The sequence below is a fragment of the Chiroxiphia lanceolata genome, chromosome 9 (genome assembly GCF_009829145.1).
Source record: "Chiroxiphia lanceolata isolate bChiLan1 chromosome 9, bChiLan1.pri, whole genome shotgun sequence".
In the NCBI taxonomy this organism is placed as follows: domain Eukaryota; kingdom Metazoa; phylum Chordata; class Aves; order Passeriformes; family Pipridae; genus Chiroxiphia; species Chiroxiphia lanceolata.
The window spans coordinates 18,454,884-18,472,308 of NC_045645.1; the positions used below are offsets into that span (position 1 = coordinate 18,454,884).

The window sequence follows — 17,425 nt, forward strand, 5'->3', positions numbered from 1 at the left end:
TGTTCAAGGCATGTACGCTGCTCCCGTGGAGGGAATGAGCAGCTGTTGACTGAAAGGAACCCTAGGATCTCTTCCAGACCTTGACTGCTTCTACATCTATGCAGATATATTTCCCCTATTACTTAGCAGCAAAGCTGCTTAACTTATTAGAAAACAAATTCATCAGAAAATATAAAGAGGCAAAATATGGACTGAACAGCTTCCTCCCTAACTCCTGCAGTCAGTCAGCTAGCAATTCTCCAGGTCAAATCTGTCTCTTTGCATCTCTGAGAAGTCCATCCTATCTCTTCCCTTGTTCCATCACCCCCAGGGCTTCTTTTAATTCACTTCCTTGGATTTGAAGGCTCAAGAAAACCAGCAGTATCAGTGCTAGTAGAGGAGAAAATTGTAGCTCAGAGAGGAGGGAGAAAAACCCCTCCCCTTTATACTTTATAGCCCTGTGATCCCCTTCATCATGTGACACTGCCGGTGCCAAAGCAATGCTTCAAAGGAGTAAATGATTTTGTCAGCCTGGTTGCATCCTCCACAATTCACCCACTCTCTCTCTGTGCACCATTATCCTCATAGTGATATACTGAAAAGCACTGATAATTCACCAGATTTTGCACAAACTCTTCAGTTAGGTTGTTCTGATAGGTGAGGGCATGGTAATTAAGAAGGTGTGCAGGAACAGGCTATAAGGCTTGTCTATCTTCAAGAAATTATCTGATGTCTCTAAATACCAGCTGCATGGAGGAGACCTATTAGTTCCTTAACACTATTTGCTGCTGTCTGGTCTAGGTATCAGTCTGGCTATTAGACCTCACAAGAAGTAGAGTTTCTTCACAGTCCCAAACCTGCCTGATTAATCAGGCAGATTCACCTCATGATCGGAGACAACCTGCAAATGTTCACAGGGCTGAAAACATGGGATCATTTCAATGGTCAGAGCAGGACCAGTGAATCCCCACCAGAACCTTTCATCTGGAAAACGTTTCATATATAAATATTTTTGTAGTGAAAATTATATTAAAAATAGTCCACTAGTAAAGAAAGAAACTACGTTCTGTTAGGCACAGAACTTTTCAAAAAGTGAAGAAGAAAATCCACGTTTTCTCTTCATATATCTTTCTTATCATTCTCTGGTATTTCCCAGCTGGACCAAAAATTCAGTGAACAACAGTGCCAACTATGCACTGAACCTCGCGATGGCCTGTCTGCAGTGCTCCCATCTGAGATATGATCAGAAAATCTCATGAGTGGGTAGCTTTAATTTTTTTTTTCTATGCAGACATTATAATTTACTTAAGTAGCTAGCTGTTATGTTTGATGACCCAAGCAGTTTTTTGGCTACACTCCAGCAGCAAAGAAGATACAAAATAAAGGGCTGGAAGTTGGCAGCTACCTTCTGACTAATCTTTCCTCTTCAACTGCCAGCTCCACCCACCTCTTCATATTTTAGGGAAGCTCATCAGAAGATGCTGAGAAACTGAAAGAGGCCTTACTATTTTCACTGTATATTTGGTTGTTTAATAAAATTGTTACCTAACTTGTTCAGCATATTGCTATGTGATTGGACATTTCAGAATTAAAATGCATTGAACAGTCTACAGTATTATAGCCTCATTCAAATGAAAGCTCTGTAAGATCTAGTGTTGGTCAGGCTTTTATCAATGACCCAGCTGTGAGTATGTGTGTTCCCAAAAAGATAAACTGAAAATAAATCATGTGAAATGTGGATGCCTCTGGCAGAATCAAAGGCAGAAGTCCTTCTAGGAACCAGAGGGGTTCTGACAGTACAACAATAAGAGAATGCAAATGTAATTCACATGCATTTTTAATGCCCACCCTTTACCTTGAGATGCACACACTACTCACAGGTAAGAATTTGGGGTATCTATAAAATTCACACGATCTTTAGATTCTCTCGTCTGAGCTATAGTTAAATAAAACAATTTGCAAGCATATTCAGATTTTAATATGGTTATATAGACAGAGCATAAATGGCTAGGTGGCCAAGAACGGTGTGGCTAAGAATAAATCTATCACGTTCTTACACTGGAGGAAAAGTGATGCAGATTTTTATAAATGCTACCCTGAAATGTAGAAATAGAGCTTCAATATATTTTTTTCCTAACCTAAGACCTTAATTAGCTATTATGCATAGACAGAAAAATCCATACAACTACAATCTTACAAAAAAAAATTAAAAGTAAAAATAATTAAAAGAAAATTGAACTTGAAATAAATTAGGAAATCTGCACTTAAAAACATGAGAAAGATGTAAAAATAAACCAGTGAAAAAGCATTCTTCTTGGGATTTGTGAGACTGGGAAGTGCAGTGGTTTCTTTCGGCACTTTGTTGGTTTCTTAGAGTTTACATTTAACATATGTGGCTCATAACAAAGGATGTATTTAGGTCTCCTTTAAAGAAGCCTTTAAAATATTTATGTGGGTTTAAGTGTTCAGTAAATAAGTACTTGCTGTCACATTTTTCCCTCAACAATTAAAAGAATAGACCATTTCCACTAGCTATGCATACAAGGTGTCAATGCACAAACAAGTTACTGTTGATTTATGCATTACCACCCATCGGCACACCTGCAGCAATGGGCTACTCCAGTGCTCTTTCAAACTCCATAAAATAGGAGGTAAGTCTGGTTTGCTACATCCAAAAGTGAAGAAATTCATATTAACTTGAATCAGTTTGTATTTGCTGCAAGTTCCAAAGATGCACAGGGGTAGTTACCATTCTGACACACTGTAATTTGCTATCCCATGGTAATTGGTTGGCACGCATGTGTTGCCATAACCGTATATTAGACTAAGACTATATGAAGAGAGCAATAATTTTGCTTTTTGGGTCCTGCTGGCCACCTTATTTTGCATGTTTAGCAGTTGCTACTTAACTTTGATTACCAGCACAGTTTATTAGAACAAAAAAAACCCAACCAACCAAAAAACCAACAAAAACCCCAGGGTGAATTGAGATCTAGAATACAGAAATGTGGCAAATGTGAGCAGTTTGGTGATGAAAACTATGTAAAAGTTTATGGTCATAGTTCTTAAAGTCAATGTGAATAAAAAGTTTAGAAACTATCAGCAGTGTTGAGAGTGTAGATTAAGATCAGTTCAGAGCCCACTAAGAATTCTGCTAATCTACATGTTCCTTGCGGTGGATAAGGAAAAAAAAACCATCTTGGAACACTTTATTCCCTCATTTTGCTCAGAATTTGAGATATTTCCCTAGCCCCCCTCCCCAGAAAGCACAGGAGGCTGGGACATAGTCCAGCTGCTGTCAATCAGACTGAAGAGCTGGTTCTAATTGTGATGGATTCAAGCATGTGCCTCTGCCTTTCTTGTCAAAGCTAGAACATGTCTGCATAGAGCCAGCTCTCCTACTATCAGCACAGTTCATAGCAGCAAACCCTGTACTTGCTCCTGAACAAAAATAAACAGTTTGATGGTATAACTGCATCTACACTAGGTTCTGCCAGGACAGCAGTTAGATGCCATTTTATTTTTAGTATTCCTAGCCTACATAAGTATGTGAGTAAGACTTTTAAATATAGACCTAGCCTTCATATTTTTCTTCATTAGAGCTCTAGCAGAATGCCTAAAATGTAAACCACATTACAGAATATGCAGAATACGGGCTACAGGAACAGCATATACTTACTACTTTTCATCAGGTATAAATTTGCTGTCCTATTATTATTGTAATATACATTACATAAAAGAGAAAAAGCAGAATTATCTAAATCAAATATGCTCAGTGCTTCACAAAAGACTAAAATCATATCACAGACAGTAAAATGAATGTCAAAGGCATTGTGTGTTTCAGAAGATCAACTTCTATAATTTACCCAATTGCCTACCGTAAACATAAAATGGAAACTGGGGAGAAGTATCTGGAGGATAAATTTGGGGTTCTGCACAGGTAGTCAGGCTACCTGTGTCATTCTTACAAACTTTAGAATTTCATTTTGATAGACTGTTAACAATTTTTAAATTTTTCTATAGGGGGGTTTATTTTTTAACATTGCCTCAAGGTCATTTTATCCCCACCCAATGATAACTTCTTAATATTAAAACAATAACTACCCAGAAAAGGGCATTTCCCACGGAGTAATGACTGGCTGGGAGGAGCTGATGGCCTGAGGCACTGCTGAGGGCCATTAACCCTGGCCGGTTATTAATCTCCAGGAAGTACCCTGCACCAAGGTTGTTATTGCTATTTTAAGCACAGATTGAGGGGGGGCGAAATGGACATCTTAGTGTACAGGTTTCTTTAACACATGATGCCATTTCTTTTGTTGCAGTTTATGGAGGACACTTCTAGAAAGAGGGAATGCTTTTCCTGATACCCAACCAGATTTCACAGATCATTTTGCAGCACTCTATTGTACACACAGTAACTTATCAAACTGAGAAAACGGTTGGGTTTTTAACAGATTGTTTTGTCCCTCTAAATAATAGTCTGCATATTCACACTTTAATAAGATGAACAGAAATCTGCAACCCTTCATGTCACTGTCAGCAAAATTACATTCTAGAAATATCTTTTTAATCACGCTGTCTTTATGTTTAGGGCATTTCCTTTGTCAATACTCCTGCTTAATGATCGCTCACAAATCTCTGCAAAAAAGGAATTTTAGCAACAACTGCCAAAGCACATCCTGCTTCAGCTTCAGCTGATGCTAGCCATTAAGGAGTTTGTCTTTTCCAATAATCAAGCAGATTAGGTCATTTTCTAGGAGATGGTTGGTGAAGTATTTCAGAAACGGCTTTAATTTTCTCCTAGTTCTTACCCTAAGGGTAAAGTTTTAAAGATGTTTTCAGAGTCCTCACAGAACTGTGAAAATTGTTCTTTTTTTTCAGGGATCAATAACTCACTTTTCAAATCAAAAGGATATTCTTACCATATGTACAAATAGTCCTCTGCCTTACTATTTTTCAAACCTTAGCTGTGAAAGTAAAACAAACAAAATAAGTCATGGCTTTATAGCACGCATAGAAAGAAAGTACAGTTCTGCACTAAACCAGTTTGACAGGCTTCTCAACAAAGCAGTAGTTTCCAAGTGAAAAACATAAAAAAAGACCTTCTCACATTTGTCCTCAAGGTCCTAATTTGTCACCACAAACATGTACATCTGAATCATAAATTGACTGTAAAAATCTCATTGAGTTTACCATGTGGTCTTATTTTCCATTACAAATTCCAGTTTCAAGCAAAAGATATGTGCTGTCTTAAAATAAAATTCCCTCAAATTGATGACCAGAGTATGTGTTTCCATCTCTTTACCAGATCAATATTTAAAAAAAAAAAAAAATAATCAAAAAACTCCAATGCAAATGCGGAGTTGGGACCAAACATTATGACATGTACTTCATGGTCATTTGAAACATGCATGATCAGACACTGCCTCTGGGTAAATTTTTAGCAGACTTTCTGGTGTTTCTTTATGTAGGATTGTCTGAGGTGACCCTCTGGAAATGCAGCCTTTCAAATCTTGGTGAACTGAAGACAGCATTTGAATTACAAACCCCTTAGCACATCATTTCAAACTAGTTCATTTCATCTCAGTTTCAGTTCATGAAATGTAGTTACATGCTAAGCAGGTTGTCAAAACACAGTAGAGGAAAAACGGTCCAAAGGTTGAGACAGGACTGGGAGGCAGGAGAGGGTTTCTGATCCTGGGTGCAAACCTAACAGCTCTTTGTGCATTGACAATGGAAATCCATAAGAATGGGTTATGGAGCTCAGTCCTCCTTCTCTGACATGCACCAGCAGCATGTCTCTAGGTCAAGCTTAGAGCAGTATTTCCCTTGAAAATTCTCCCAGCTTTTAAGAAATCTGTGGCACAGTAATTCCCTGAGCCAGAGGTGATGCTTTCAAATAGCTTTTCCAGTAGGTTTTGCTCAACCTGTATGTACCTCTGGGACTGGTAATGCCCTACGAGAATGAGCTCTGCAGCTGCAGAGCTATGTGATGAATTATCTCCTATTGCTCATTTCCACCTATCACCCTTCTAGTTCCAATCCAGAAGAATGTGAACTACACAGTGTATTTAAAATGTAAAAAAAAAAAAAAAAAATCAACATGCTGGCATAGTGATGGGCCTTGCTTTGTTCTCTCTTCCTTTCCCAGAAATCCGGTGTTTGATATGCTTTATTTCAATGCTAGTCATCATTAAGCTGAAATTTTCATTGTGCTCTCTACTGTAACCTCAGTATAGTTAGCTTACAATCCCTCACTGTACATATAAATTTATTACTGCTTAATTCCATGTGCATACTAGATTTTATCTTTAATTTTTTTCGGTAGTTCATTGGCCAGTCACTCGGTGACTGAGTGCAAGATCCTTCACAACCCCTTACAGTCAGCTCTCATCTTTATCTCCATACAATACATACTATTATCAGCAAATGTTACATTCTTAAAATTCTCTCTTTTTCAGATTGGTAATAAACATTTTAAATAGCATAGAACACAGTACAGATCCCTAAGAAATCTTCCTGGAGCTCTTTATCCACTGTGAAAATTGAGTATTTATTCCTTAACATTGTTTCCTATGTCTAACTTGTTATTTATTCATGTAAGTTTCTTCCTCTAATCTTACAGGAACTTAATTTCTTTCCAACTCTTCAGTGGAGGACCCTATCGAATGCTTCTGGAAACCCAAGCTCAATTTATCATCTGAGTCTCTCTTGATGTCCTCAAAAAACTTCTTTTTTTTTTTAAGGCAAAGCATACTACAAGTGGGGTTCTTTACTTTTTGTTTGTTTGTTTTATTTTTACTAGCTCTGTTTTTCAGAACAATTCTTACCAACTTGCATACAAGGATAAAAGATTTTAGGTCTGTAGTTCCCCAGATCTCTCCCAGAAAAGAGGTGTAACACTGACTCCATGTCACTTCTCTGCTACTTTTCAAGCCTCAAGCAGATCTGCTATAGCCAACATGACTATCAAAGTGGAAATGATGAGAATTTTTCTGTATTTTCTCTTTTTTTTTTTACTAACACCTAAGCCTCCAGGAGTGAAAATTTACAGCACCATATTTTGTAGCTCAGTCCCACCTCTATTAATATTCAGGTCATGTGAAGCTTGAACATTTTTTATACCTTGTGGAAGAGTCTTTCCCAGAAAACTTTCTTCCTTATAAGAAAATGTGATCTCAAAGATTCAATACATCAACATTTCCGTTACTAGGCTCTGTTTCTGTTCACTCTTCCTTGCAAATAGAAATTGCTGTACCTACAGAAATGGATGAGCACTTCTGGTGTAAATACACTGTGTAAATCAGAGTTCTTGCTGAATTCCTCCTTAGACTGCACATAGGAAGATGCATCCTGCTGGCTCACAAACAGCTGAACCAGGATCAGGAGCAACGAGGACACCCTCAGGATGGGAGAGTGGAAGCTGCCCCGGAACATATAGAGGTATGCTGTTAATGTGTCTGCTGTTCTTTCATATCAGCTCTCTTCCCTCTCTTTTCTGGGAAGCAACTTTCTTTACTGTTTTTTATTCCTCCCTTTTTCTTGTGGTGAACGGAAAAGAAAAAATAAAGGAACATGGTCATATGCTCCATGCTCCGAGGTCTCGTCTCTTCTACCCACCACAGTAGCCACTGGAAATTGAGGAGTTGTGACCATTCTGGTGCTCCACATTAGGGTCATGTGGTTTAGTTCCTGGGAAAGGTAATCCATATGAGTACCTTATTCCAACCTCATCTTCCCTTTTCAGCTAGGATTTCCTCCGATGTTAAGGGAATAGGCCTACTGCCAATTTTCTGTAGTGAAAGGGATCTTTTCCATATGGTGAATTTAACAACTGCTGTGTGGGCTTTTTCACCTCCTACCAAGCATCCACCTCATACCCAAGCTGCCTTTAGGAAGTTTAAGCTGCAGCGATAACTTCTGGAGTTTTTTAATGTGATTTGTAGATCTGAAATTCAGATAAAGGAATATAGGTAGCTGTTCTGCACTGCTGGGAACTTCTGGGAGTATGCATCCAGCTTGTGGTTCCCTCCCTTTGTGTTTTGTCCTTTTCAGGTCATGTGGAAAAGCATTTGGACTTTCGGCAAGGATCCTCTGATAGGCCTGAGAATGCACAGCAGGTACCATCCCCATTCAGGTTGGTGTTGGCACCAAGTGAGGTCCACATGGGCATGGCCCTACCTGGTTGTTTAGAAATGTTTTATTTCAAGTTTGTAGGTGTTGAGCTTGTCAAGATGTCTGCGACTTTTCACATGGATGCACAGCTCAGCAGGTATTTGGAGTACAAAGTATAATTTCTTTGTGATGGAAATGCAAAGCTATCTATATTAGCCCTAGGAAAAGCAGAACTTTTTATAATCTTAATCAAGTCAGTGACTGGTATCTAAAATGCAAATACTATGTACTCTGTACAACATCTCACAGGCCTCTAAACATCCATTAAAAGCAAAAGCTATAATAATACCTGCAAAAATATACAACTTATTACTAATATCTCTAGTGAGAAATCCAACTTTGACCTTCTCCTCACAGTAAAGCTGTGAAGTCTATGATTCCTCTGTATCTTAAACAGTTTTCCACCTAATGTCCCTTAATTTTAAGTCTCAAAGGAGATCTACAGCAATATTAGATATTCTGGTCAATTCCTTTCAGTAAGTGGATTACAAGGTCTACCATTAGTGCAGATTTAGTGAGGAAAAAGGTTTATATAAATAGATAGATTTTGTTCATAGTCTGTGGATGAAAACTATTATTAAAACTAGAGCTGGTCCGACACATAAGATTGATGATCTCACTTCAGGGATTACTTTGGAAAATAACCAAACCCCTCCAAATAAACTATCCAAATAACTATTATTGCTGTTGCAAATCTATTTCTATTCACTTTATAACTTCACGAAATCTTTTTGAACATTGCATGTTTCTGCAACAAAATTTATTTATAGGAGCAAGGCACTCACATATGCCTATTAAGGTTGTATTTTTTCCCCTCAGTAACACCTTATTTTTCCTATCCTCACAGAGTAGAATTAAACCAAATCTGTTTTTTTTACCTAAATTAGAAAAAAAAATTTCAAACCAAGAACCCACGAGCACCCAAAGCAAACAAAAGTGGCATCCTTATTTCATACTTCTATGGCAGAAAAAAAATGCATAATATAAAACACTATTTACACCATTCCGGGAGATTAAAAAAAATACAAAAAAACCAACCACCACCAAAACCCCCACAATGCTACAAAGAAGTTGGTTACGAGCCTGGGATCCAGCGATCTGTTCCCACACACTCTCTAGCATGGCTATTCCCGACAGGTGTTCCTGGGACATTCTGAACAAAATGTTGAATAAAAATGTATCTTTAACAGTTTCAGCCTTGAAAAGCTGCTCTCTGCTGAGTAACTGTCAGAGAGACTGTCAGCAACATTCCACAAGCAGCAGAACAAACATTAAGACAAGAGTTTTCAGCTTAGTTTTGGTGTCCAAGAGTACTTAATGTTTCTAGCAGAAGAGGTTTCTCAATTCAACACATCATGACACTGATATCTCAATCACAGATTCAGTGTCACAGCTGACAATCTGGTATCCTATGTACATTCCCCAGAGCCATGGAAGAGAGCAAACTCATTTGTGTTGAGCTAGGAGGCCAAAAAGTTACTTTTAGGACTTCAGTATACTAATAGAGCAATGTTGAAAAAAATTCAATTTGCCATCTTCTTCCTAGATCTCAGTTCTTTCTTGTAGTACAAATTTCTCAGACATTTGCTTGTTTGTGATGGACTTCTGTTAGCCTGGTAGGTAATGACATTTCCCCTGCAATCTCTTTTATGAAATGTCCTGTCAAAACCCTTTATTTGTACTGCTGTGAGTTCCTGCACATGCTCAGACTCAAAGTAACTTGCATAGTGAGGTTTTCCATTCGTTTACTTTATTATCATCTACAGGGCACCAGTTACCAGTTAAGAAGGTTTAGAAAGACTATTTGGCAACTGCATCCATCACCCTCTTACTGAACCCTCAGTTCACGTTTTTCTGTAGAGAAGTATTTTACCATTTTTAAACTTTGCTCTTTTCAAGCTTGTTCTCCCCAGTGAAAATGCTAAAGAGATTGCCACTCCTTGCTTTACCAGCACACCAAGGTGTACTGCCAATGCCAGTATTCACACTTCCCAGCACAGATAATGGCCGAACTGTAGCTATTTTAAAGTACATGAATATAAAATTTTAGCAGTAAGTTCTCCTCCAAGGTTTTATAGTTTTCTTTTCCTTTTTCTCAGCCAGTTCCTACTTTTTGTAGCCATTTGCTAATGTAAAAGCAATTACTTTTTTCTGCACAGTTTTCATTCCTGATCATATCACTAGGTGAGTTCTACTTGGCTAAATTCATATTTCTTAGGTAAATTAATTTCTTGAATATGCCATAAACTGCCATTTTTTCAACCACATTTGGGCTGAAACTACATCAACACACCATATAACCAGGTATCTCCTTGGTGTATGAAAGTGGGACTTATTGTGACATTAGTGTTAGTTCTTTTGCCCCTCTATCTAAAGCACTTTAAATACGGCATGCCCCAATTATGGCCTAGCCTTTTTAACATGAATTGACAACTTTATACCTTTCTCATCTGTGGTAGGTTGACCCCAGTAAGCAGCTAAGCCCCCACACAGCTACCTGTTCATGTCCCACTTCCAAGTCTTCCCTCTGCCATTCCAAACCAGCCTAAGGAGGCCTTAGAAAGGGAGAGTCTTCCTATTTCACATCATGATGTTGAGGTAATACTTGTATTACATGGGAACATCTTTTATCGGTCACAAATGTTTCTCTATAGCAGGGAGCAAAGAAAACAGATGACCAGGCTATGATTATGGTTTCAGTGATCAGTCCTCTCAAACAAGAGTAATTAAACTTGAGTCTTAAAATTCTGATTATTGATATTTTTCTTTCACTTTTTTCTTGAGTTTTAGACTAATATACTAGTTTATAAACAACTTTTTGGGGGAAGTGGGAATGCAAAATTTTTCAATAAGGTGTCAGCTTTATACTAATTAAGCAGTATTTTAACATTTAGGCTATGAAATTAAAAAAATAATTGCTCCATCTTTTCTCACTGTCAAGTTCTCAGTCTCTCCTACTAAAAAAACAAAACAAAATCCATTTTCTGATGATTAATAATTGCAGAGAATGAAAAGTCCTGTGGTGATAGATGGAATGTGTGGCCATGGCACAGAAAAATATACTTAAAAGATAATGTAAGGAAGATGTTCGGATATGACAAAGACAGTCCAGTACAAATATGTAAAACTACAGTATTTGGGAAAGTAAAGAAAAAGATGACAAATACAAACAGACTCATTTTTTTTCTCACTTTTGCAGCGCTCTGACTGAAAGGTTGTTTTTTTGGTATATACAAAAGCAGTTGACACAACATTTTTAAATATGCATCCTTTGAAAATCTAACAATAAGCAGTGTTCGATAATATAAGCTTTAAATGTTCTCAGCCAAGTTTTTGAAGTAACATCTTACTGAGATAACTGAAGTACAAGAATGAAAACAATCAACTGGAAATCATTTTAACAGATGAATTTGATTTAAAAAAAATAATAAAAATTCTATTTTTTTAAATAATCTTGGACCTGCACTGTGCATACCATCTAATTTCTTTGTGTGTTTTCTGAAAAAACAGTAACAGTGACACTAAATTAACTCAATTAAAAAAATCTCAAATTGAAACAGCACAGCTTTTGATAATACTTCACCAGCAAACATACAAAATCCAGACACCTTCTCTTTCTGCTTTCTCCTCTGCTTGGACTCTTACAAATAATTTACTCCCTGCTGGTGGCACTGAAGCAAGTTTCTGGTGGTGGCAGCTTTTGCCCTAGTCCACTTGGAGTGGATTCTGGCTCAAAGGGAGAAGAAAGTATAAGAGAAGAGTGGGAAAGACTGCCAGTCAGAGACAACTGAAAGCAACAAGCAAGAATCAGGAACCAAAAGAGCCAAAGAATGAGGCCAGGGGTGAAGACAGCACAAGGGAGATCCTAGTTTCTGATTTATAGAGGCAACATGTCACAGCTAAGCGACATTACCACTGAGCTGTGACTGGTCCTCTTTTGCACAACCCATTGCAAAATTTAGTTTACATCCTAGCCTCTATTGGGGGGATTTGGCTGCCCTTTCTGGTTTGCTTCTTCCCAATGGCACAATATAGGATGCTGTTGTGTGATCATCTTCTACTGAAGTAGCTATTTTGCTCAGATTCCTTTCATCTGTAAGATAAAACTTACCTTAAATTACTTGTATTACACAGAAAAAGCAATTATGTGTAAGTTTCGATTTGCTTTTAAAATTTGCCGTAGTAATTTTTTTACTGTAATCACTTGTATTCTCATCTGCTTGGCCTTCATTTGAACAGAATATGTCATCCTTTGCTTGTTAATTAAGTTCACCCAAACAGTTCTCAGAAATTGGTGTTGGTTTTAATAAAACTCACAAAGTTTAAAAAGCCTTTCTGAAGGAGTGAACAGACACTAGAGAAAGAAAATTCTGCAAGGTTTAATTATACAGAATATCTCAAAATAAGCACCAAGACACTTAGTGAAAAAAATTTTGTTTTCAGTTAGCAACAAATTTACTGTTATAATTGTGACAGATCTTAGAGTTCACAGGCATGTTTTAAAAACCCCTGTAAGCAATGCCAAGGTCTACTGCTGGATTCTGCTTCCCCCATGCCCACACAGGCATTACCAGCCTCAAAGAGTAGCGGCCACAGCCAACATGCAGGATCTGAATTCATATTCTCAAAGTAATAACTCACATATAATGAGAGATGATCAGAAGATGCTGACCACAGGAATTGTGGAAGAGTGGGACTTCATCCCACACATGACACAAGGTCTCAGAAAATTCAAATCTTACTTTTGAAATGTTGCTAGTGCTTTTTCTCACAGAAGAGAATGGTTTGATCTTGAGTACAAAGTGCTGTGAGGGATTTTTGGTGAAGACTGCACTGGAATAGCATTCCCGCAGCAGAAATGGTCAACAGTCTGCCTGCATGCAATATCCAGGATTTTGACAAAGGATGTTAAAATCAAAATGAGGGAATAAATCAAAATCAGGATATTATTTTTTGGTTCATACTTTCACTATGATGAAATAGTAAATAAGTAAAAAAAAAGAACAGTAAATAAAGTGACAAGAATCTCAGCAAAGAAACACACAGTCCATCCACAGCGGAGTATTAAACATGCAGCACTTAACTTTTACTGCCAGTATGTTGTCTTTAAATTCTTTTATACTTGCTGATGTATACATTGAAATACAAGGAATAAGAAAAAAACCCCCATATTATCTTCATGTCATAATATATTCAGGAACATTCACTTACTTTGCTCATAGCTGAACCATGGAGGTAATAACTTCAAGAGAGAAGATATGCAGGCTATGGGATTTCTAACTTTATCCATTCGAGATAATGATTGAGGAGAATTTTACTTTCCACCTCATGGTTCTTATCCACCAGAACAGTACCTGAAAACCCTTATGCCAGCCAGCTGGAGACATCGCTCCCAACTTTGACTATTACCCTTCAGACAGATATTCCCCAGAGCCAAACAAGCTCTAACAAAACTCTAACAAAACTTGTAGTGAAGTTAACTTTAAGTATTGTTTTTTTCACCTAAAGCAGTCAATTGCTTATAAAAATATTATAAGTATCTTTCACATTTGGATTAAGAATGAAAAAAACCATATTCCTTTTATGATTAAATTCAATTCACAGAAACAATTATTATTATAAGTTACATCTTTAAATATAATTTCAAATACAAAATTATTCACAACAGAATTGACAAGCATCTACACTGGGATCAATTCTTTTCCTTGATATTATCTCTTTGAATGTAAACATCAGCCTAAGTAAAATATCAGCCTAAGTAAAACATCAGCCTAAGTAAAACATCATGACTGTTCTCTGTACAACAGTCATTTCACAGAATTTTCTGCCATAAATATATTTGGATGGTTTATTCTGGTTTTTAGCAACTTACTCGCATGTCAACAAATCAATTTGCATTCTATTTAATAAATACTAAATATCTGAGTTTTCACAGGTTTATAAACAGGATATTCTAAATAAGTATGTTGCATCTTTATGATTAAGTGGCACTTACATGGTTTGGGAAGTCAGCCTTCAATTCAGCAATGCTTTTACACCAATATGCTGCTGTTTTCTCGCTGATCAGTTCAATGTTTAGAAAAGAGCCTTGGCCTGGGCCATACATAGGACCTGAAGTAGTTCCACGGACAATTCTTGGAGAAACATTGGTCACAATATCCTGCAAAACAGCGAATACTTTCAGACCAATTTTTCAAAGAGAGGTATATATCAACAATGTATATAATATAAACTTAAATGCACCAAGTTTTTTAAAAATCTACTATTATTATGAGTAAAAGCTACAACTATAGGGCAGTTCTCTAAAACAGCAGATTCTCTAATTAAATTCTTTACATCAGAGGAGAAAAATATTTGCTGTGTGTGTGAAGTGGTATGATTACCAAGAAAATGCCAATACGAGGCACCTACAAACTGCCATACAAACTATCATTCAAATGATGCTTCTGTGTTGGGCAGAGGGCATGTAAGACTTTGTGTAGAAACTTGTGTAGGCCTCAGTCATGTAACAGCATACATGTGAACTATCCTTCCTCCCCAAAGATGATCCAAGTCCATGTCCTACACTCACAGGTGAAGCACAAACAGGTGCTGCTCACCAGCCTCTCTGCTGCAAAGGCACAGGCCAGGCACCAGCAAAAGTACATCAAACTTCACAAATAAAACCGTATCATTAAGAGAGATCAAAATCAAAAAATAAAACAAAAAATAGTGAAGAAGAAGATTAATATTGTAAAGCATGACATTTCTGAAGGTCATTGTGAGGTCAGCAAACAATTTTGAAACATACAGTAAACACACAAAATGTTGACTTGTTTAGCAGTCCTAATTAAGCTGCAATGTCACCAGATATATATTAACAAAGAACTGTAAATTCTGACATTATTTAAAACTAAAGAGAAACATGGATGGCAAAATGTTCCTTTTGCCAATTTCCAATTAAAAATAATTTTGAGTAAAGGTCATTTATTTACAAATGTATCAGACTTATTTGTTTAAGTACCCCTCCTCACCATCTTGTCATTTTTAGTGAGATAACATGAACCTCCATTAGTATATAGCAATTAAGGTCAATTTACATATTTTAATTAAGAGCCATCCCATATAAAACAATTAGGGTAATAGGCATACTAACTGGATTTCATAACATTTGGACGTTTTTCCAGCTAGATAGACAGGAAACCTTAATTAGCATTAATTAGCACTGATCTGCATATGTTTGATAAGGCATACCCTTGCCACAAAAGATTATTTATTCCTGAATCTGCCAAATGCTGCAGTTACAGAGGATAAAAGGACTTTTCTTCACATTGTATGTAAATTTGAGGCAATCTTAATTTGCTTATAAAGTTGAATTAATTATTATACAGTAAATATGCACTAATATTTTATATAGATAAGTATATGTCCATTTACATATGTAAAAATCATACAAAGTAATCTCCCGAGTTCATCTATTTTCAGACCTAATAAGTCTGAAACATGGACATCACATTAATCCTCAGTTTTCCTATTATAATATTTTCCCTTCATCACAAAAGTTTTACCTCCCTCTCAACACTTAAGCTATATTTTCAGAAAAAAAGAAATTCAGAACTTTTCTGAATTTATGCAAACCAAAACTATACAGCAAAGTACATTCCCTCCACTTCCAAAATAAATCTAGCAGGTACTTTGCTGAAATGCTGGCAATCTCACCTGAGTCCTTCCAACACAGGGTGCATGTAATCATGTGCTGATGTGATTGCTTTGACCATGCTGCAAGCAACCACAAGCTGCCTTTTCCCATGCACCAAAGCCGTCAGAAGCAATGTAGCTATAGTAGTATGGCACTAAGCCTGAGCTAACAGCCTGTCAGTTGGTGGGAATTATTACTTTTGGGTTTAGTGCGAATGACGATAATGCACATGGGTCCGACTTTCATTTTGTGGCTTGCTTGTGGACATGTGTTTGCCAGATAATGCTTGGAGCCACTGATGGTACCGTTTGATATCTTACTATGTGCAAGTCTTGGTGTTCTTCTTCATTTTACTACAGGTAAGAATTCAAAGACTGAGATATTATAGCCTAGATTATACCTCTTGTGGGCCACTCACAAAGCCCCGGTCTACTTCCATGCAATAACACTGAAATTTTTCTATCTGTTTTTGGTCTCCAAAGGAACAAAGACCTCTGCTTAGACCCTGTGACTGCTGCTGAATCCCCGTGGCTTTGATTCACTTTCCCAGAGCTCAGTCATAGTCAACATCTGAGCGACAATTTATCTCTCCAGAATCCCACAAAGCTGAATCAGGAAATGCACAGACTTGCAAACTATCTCAAAACCAGCTATTTTTCACTTTAATGACCACAGGAGATACACAGAGACATATGAAATAGTAAACACACGTTCATCTCTCTGCCTGCATTTCCTCACTGTTGAATTTTCCTTGAGATTTTGTGAGATCCCCGTTGTGGCTGTGAGACCTTCATCTCCCATTCCCCACCACCTGCTTCTTCAAATGGCGGCTTCCACTGCCTCCCTACTGCCACTGTGTCACAAGACCCCTCTGGTGTGTCCATGCATCACTTTATCTTTCCTGACCAAGCTGTTTCTGCTTCCTAAAATCCTTCCTGGCTTTGAAATCCAAACATTACCACCTGGCTGCTTTGTGTTTGTTCATCCCAGGAGGGATATGCCTGTCCTTGTTTAAGATCCCGGTCCTCAATTGCCATTCCTAGTTAAGAGTAAACTAGACGGAGAGAGTCTGTATGACACGCTGGCACTCCTCCTGTCTCGTTAGCACAAGACAGCCCCAGACACAGGGAGACTCACAGTTCATGGAAACAAAATGGAATTTATAACTTATGTGATGATTCAAGGAATCTGTCTATGTACATACAAGAAAAAAATCACACAAGTGACAGAATAGAAAATTGTCTCTTTGAGATGAGTGTGAAATGCCTACTTGCCTTACCAACATCTTTGTCTTCTGTCTCCTGCCACAGCTATGAAAGCTGAACAGGGAGAGAGTTAGGCAAAGGATCTACTGGCAGGCTTAGCCAACTTCATGGCCTTTGGTCTTAGGAGTGAGTTTTACAGAATGCCACAGGTTGTTTCACTAAGGAAATTCTGGTGGCTGGCCTATTGCTACTGCTGTCTCCAAAACCAGCAGGTAAGGGCAGAGCAGCTGAAATAGCCCTAGTGCTCCAGTCCATGGGGTTTGTGACAGACCACCTTCTGGTGCTTTAATTGAACACTGACCTTCCCTGTTTGTAGGAAATGTAGGCC

The 17,425-nt window shown here is 37.6% G+C and overlaps 1 protein-coding gene across 1 annotated transcript in view; it reads right to left on the reverse strand.

Annotated features, from left to right (window-relative positions):
- DPYD (dihydropyrimidine dehydrogenase) overlaps positions 1-17,425 on the reverse strand; it is a 338,464-nt gene that overhangs the window by 117,301 nt on the left and 203,738 nt on the right. Inside the window, 1 exon segment of the mRNA XM_032695866.1 lies at positions 14,150-14,314. Coding sequence (XP_032551757.1) covers positions 14,150-14,314 — 165 coding nt within the window.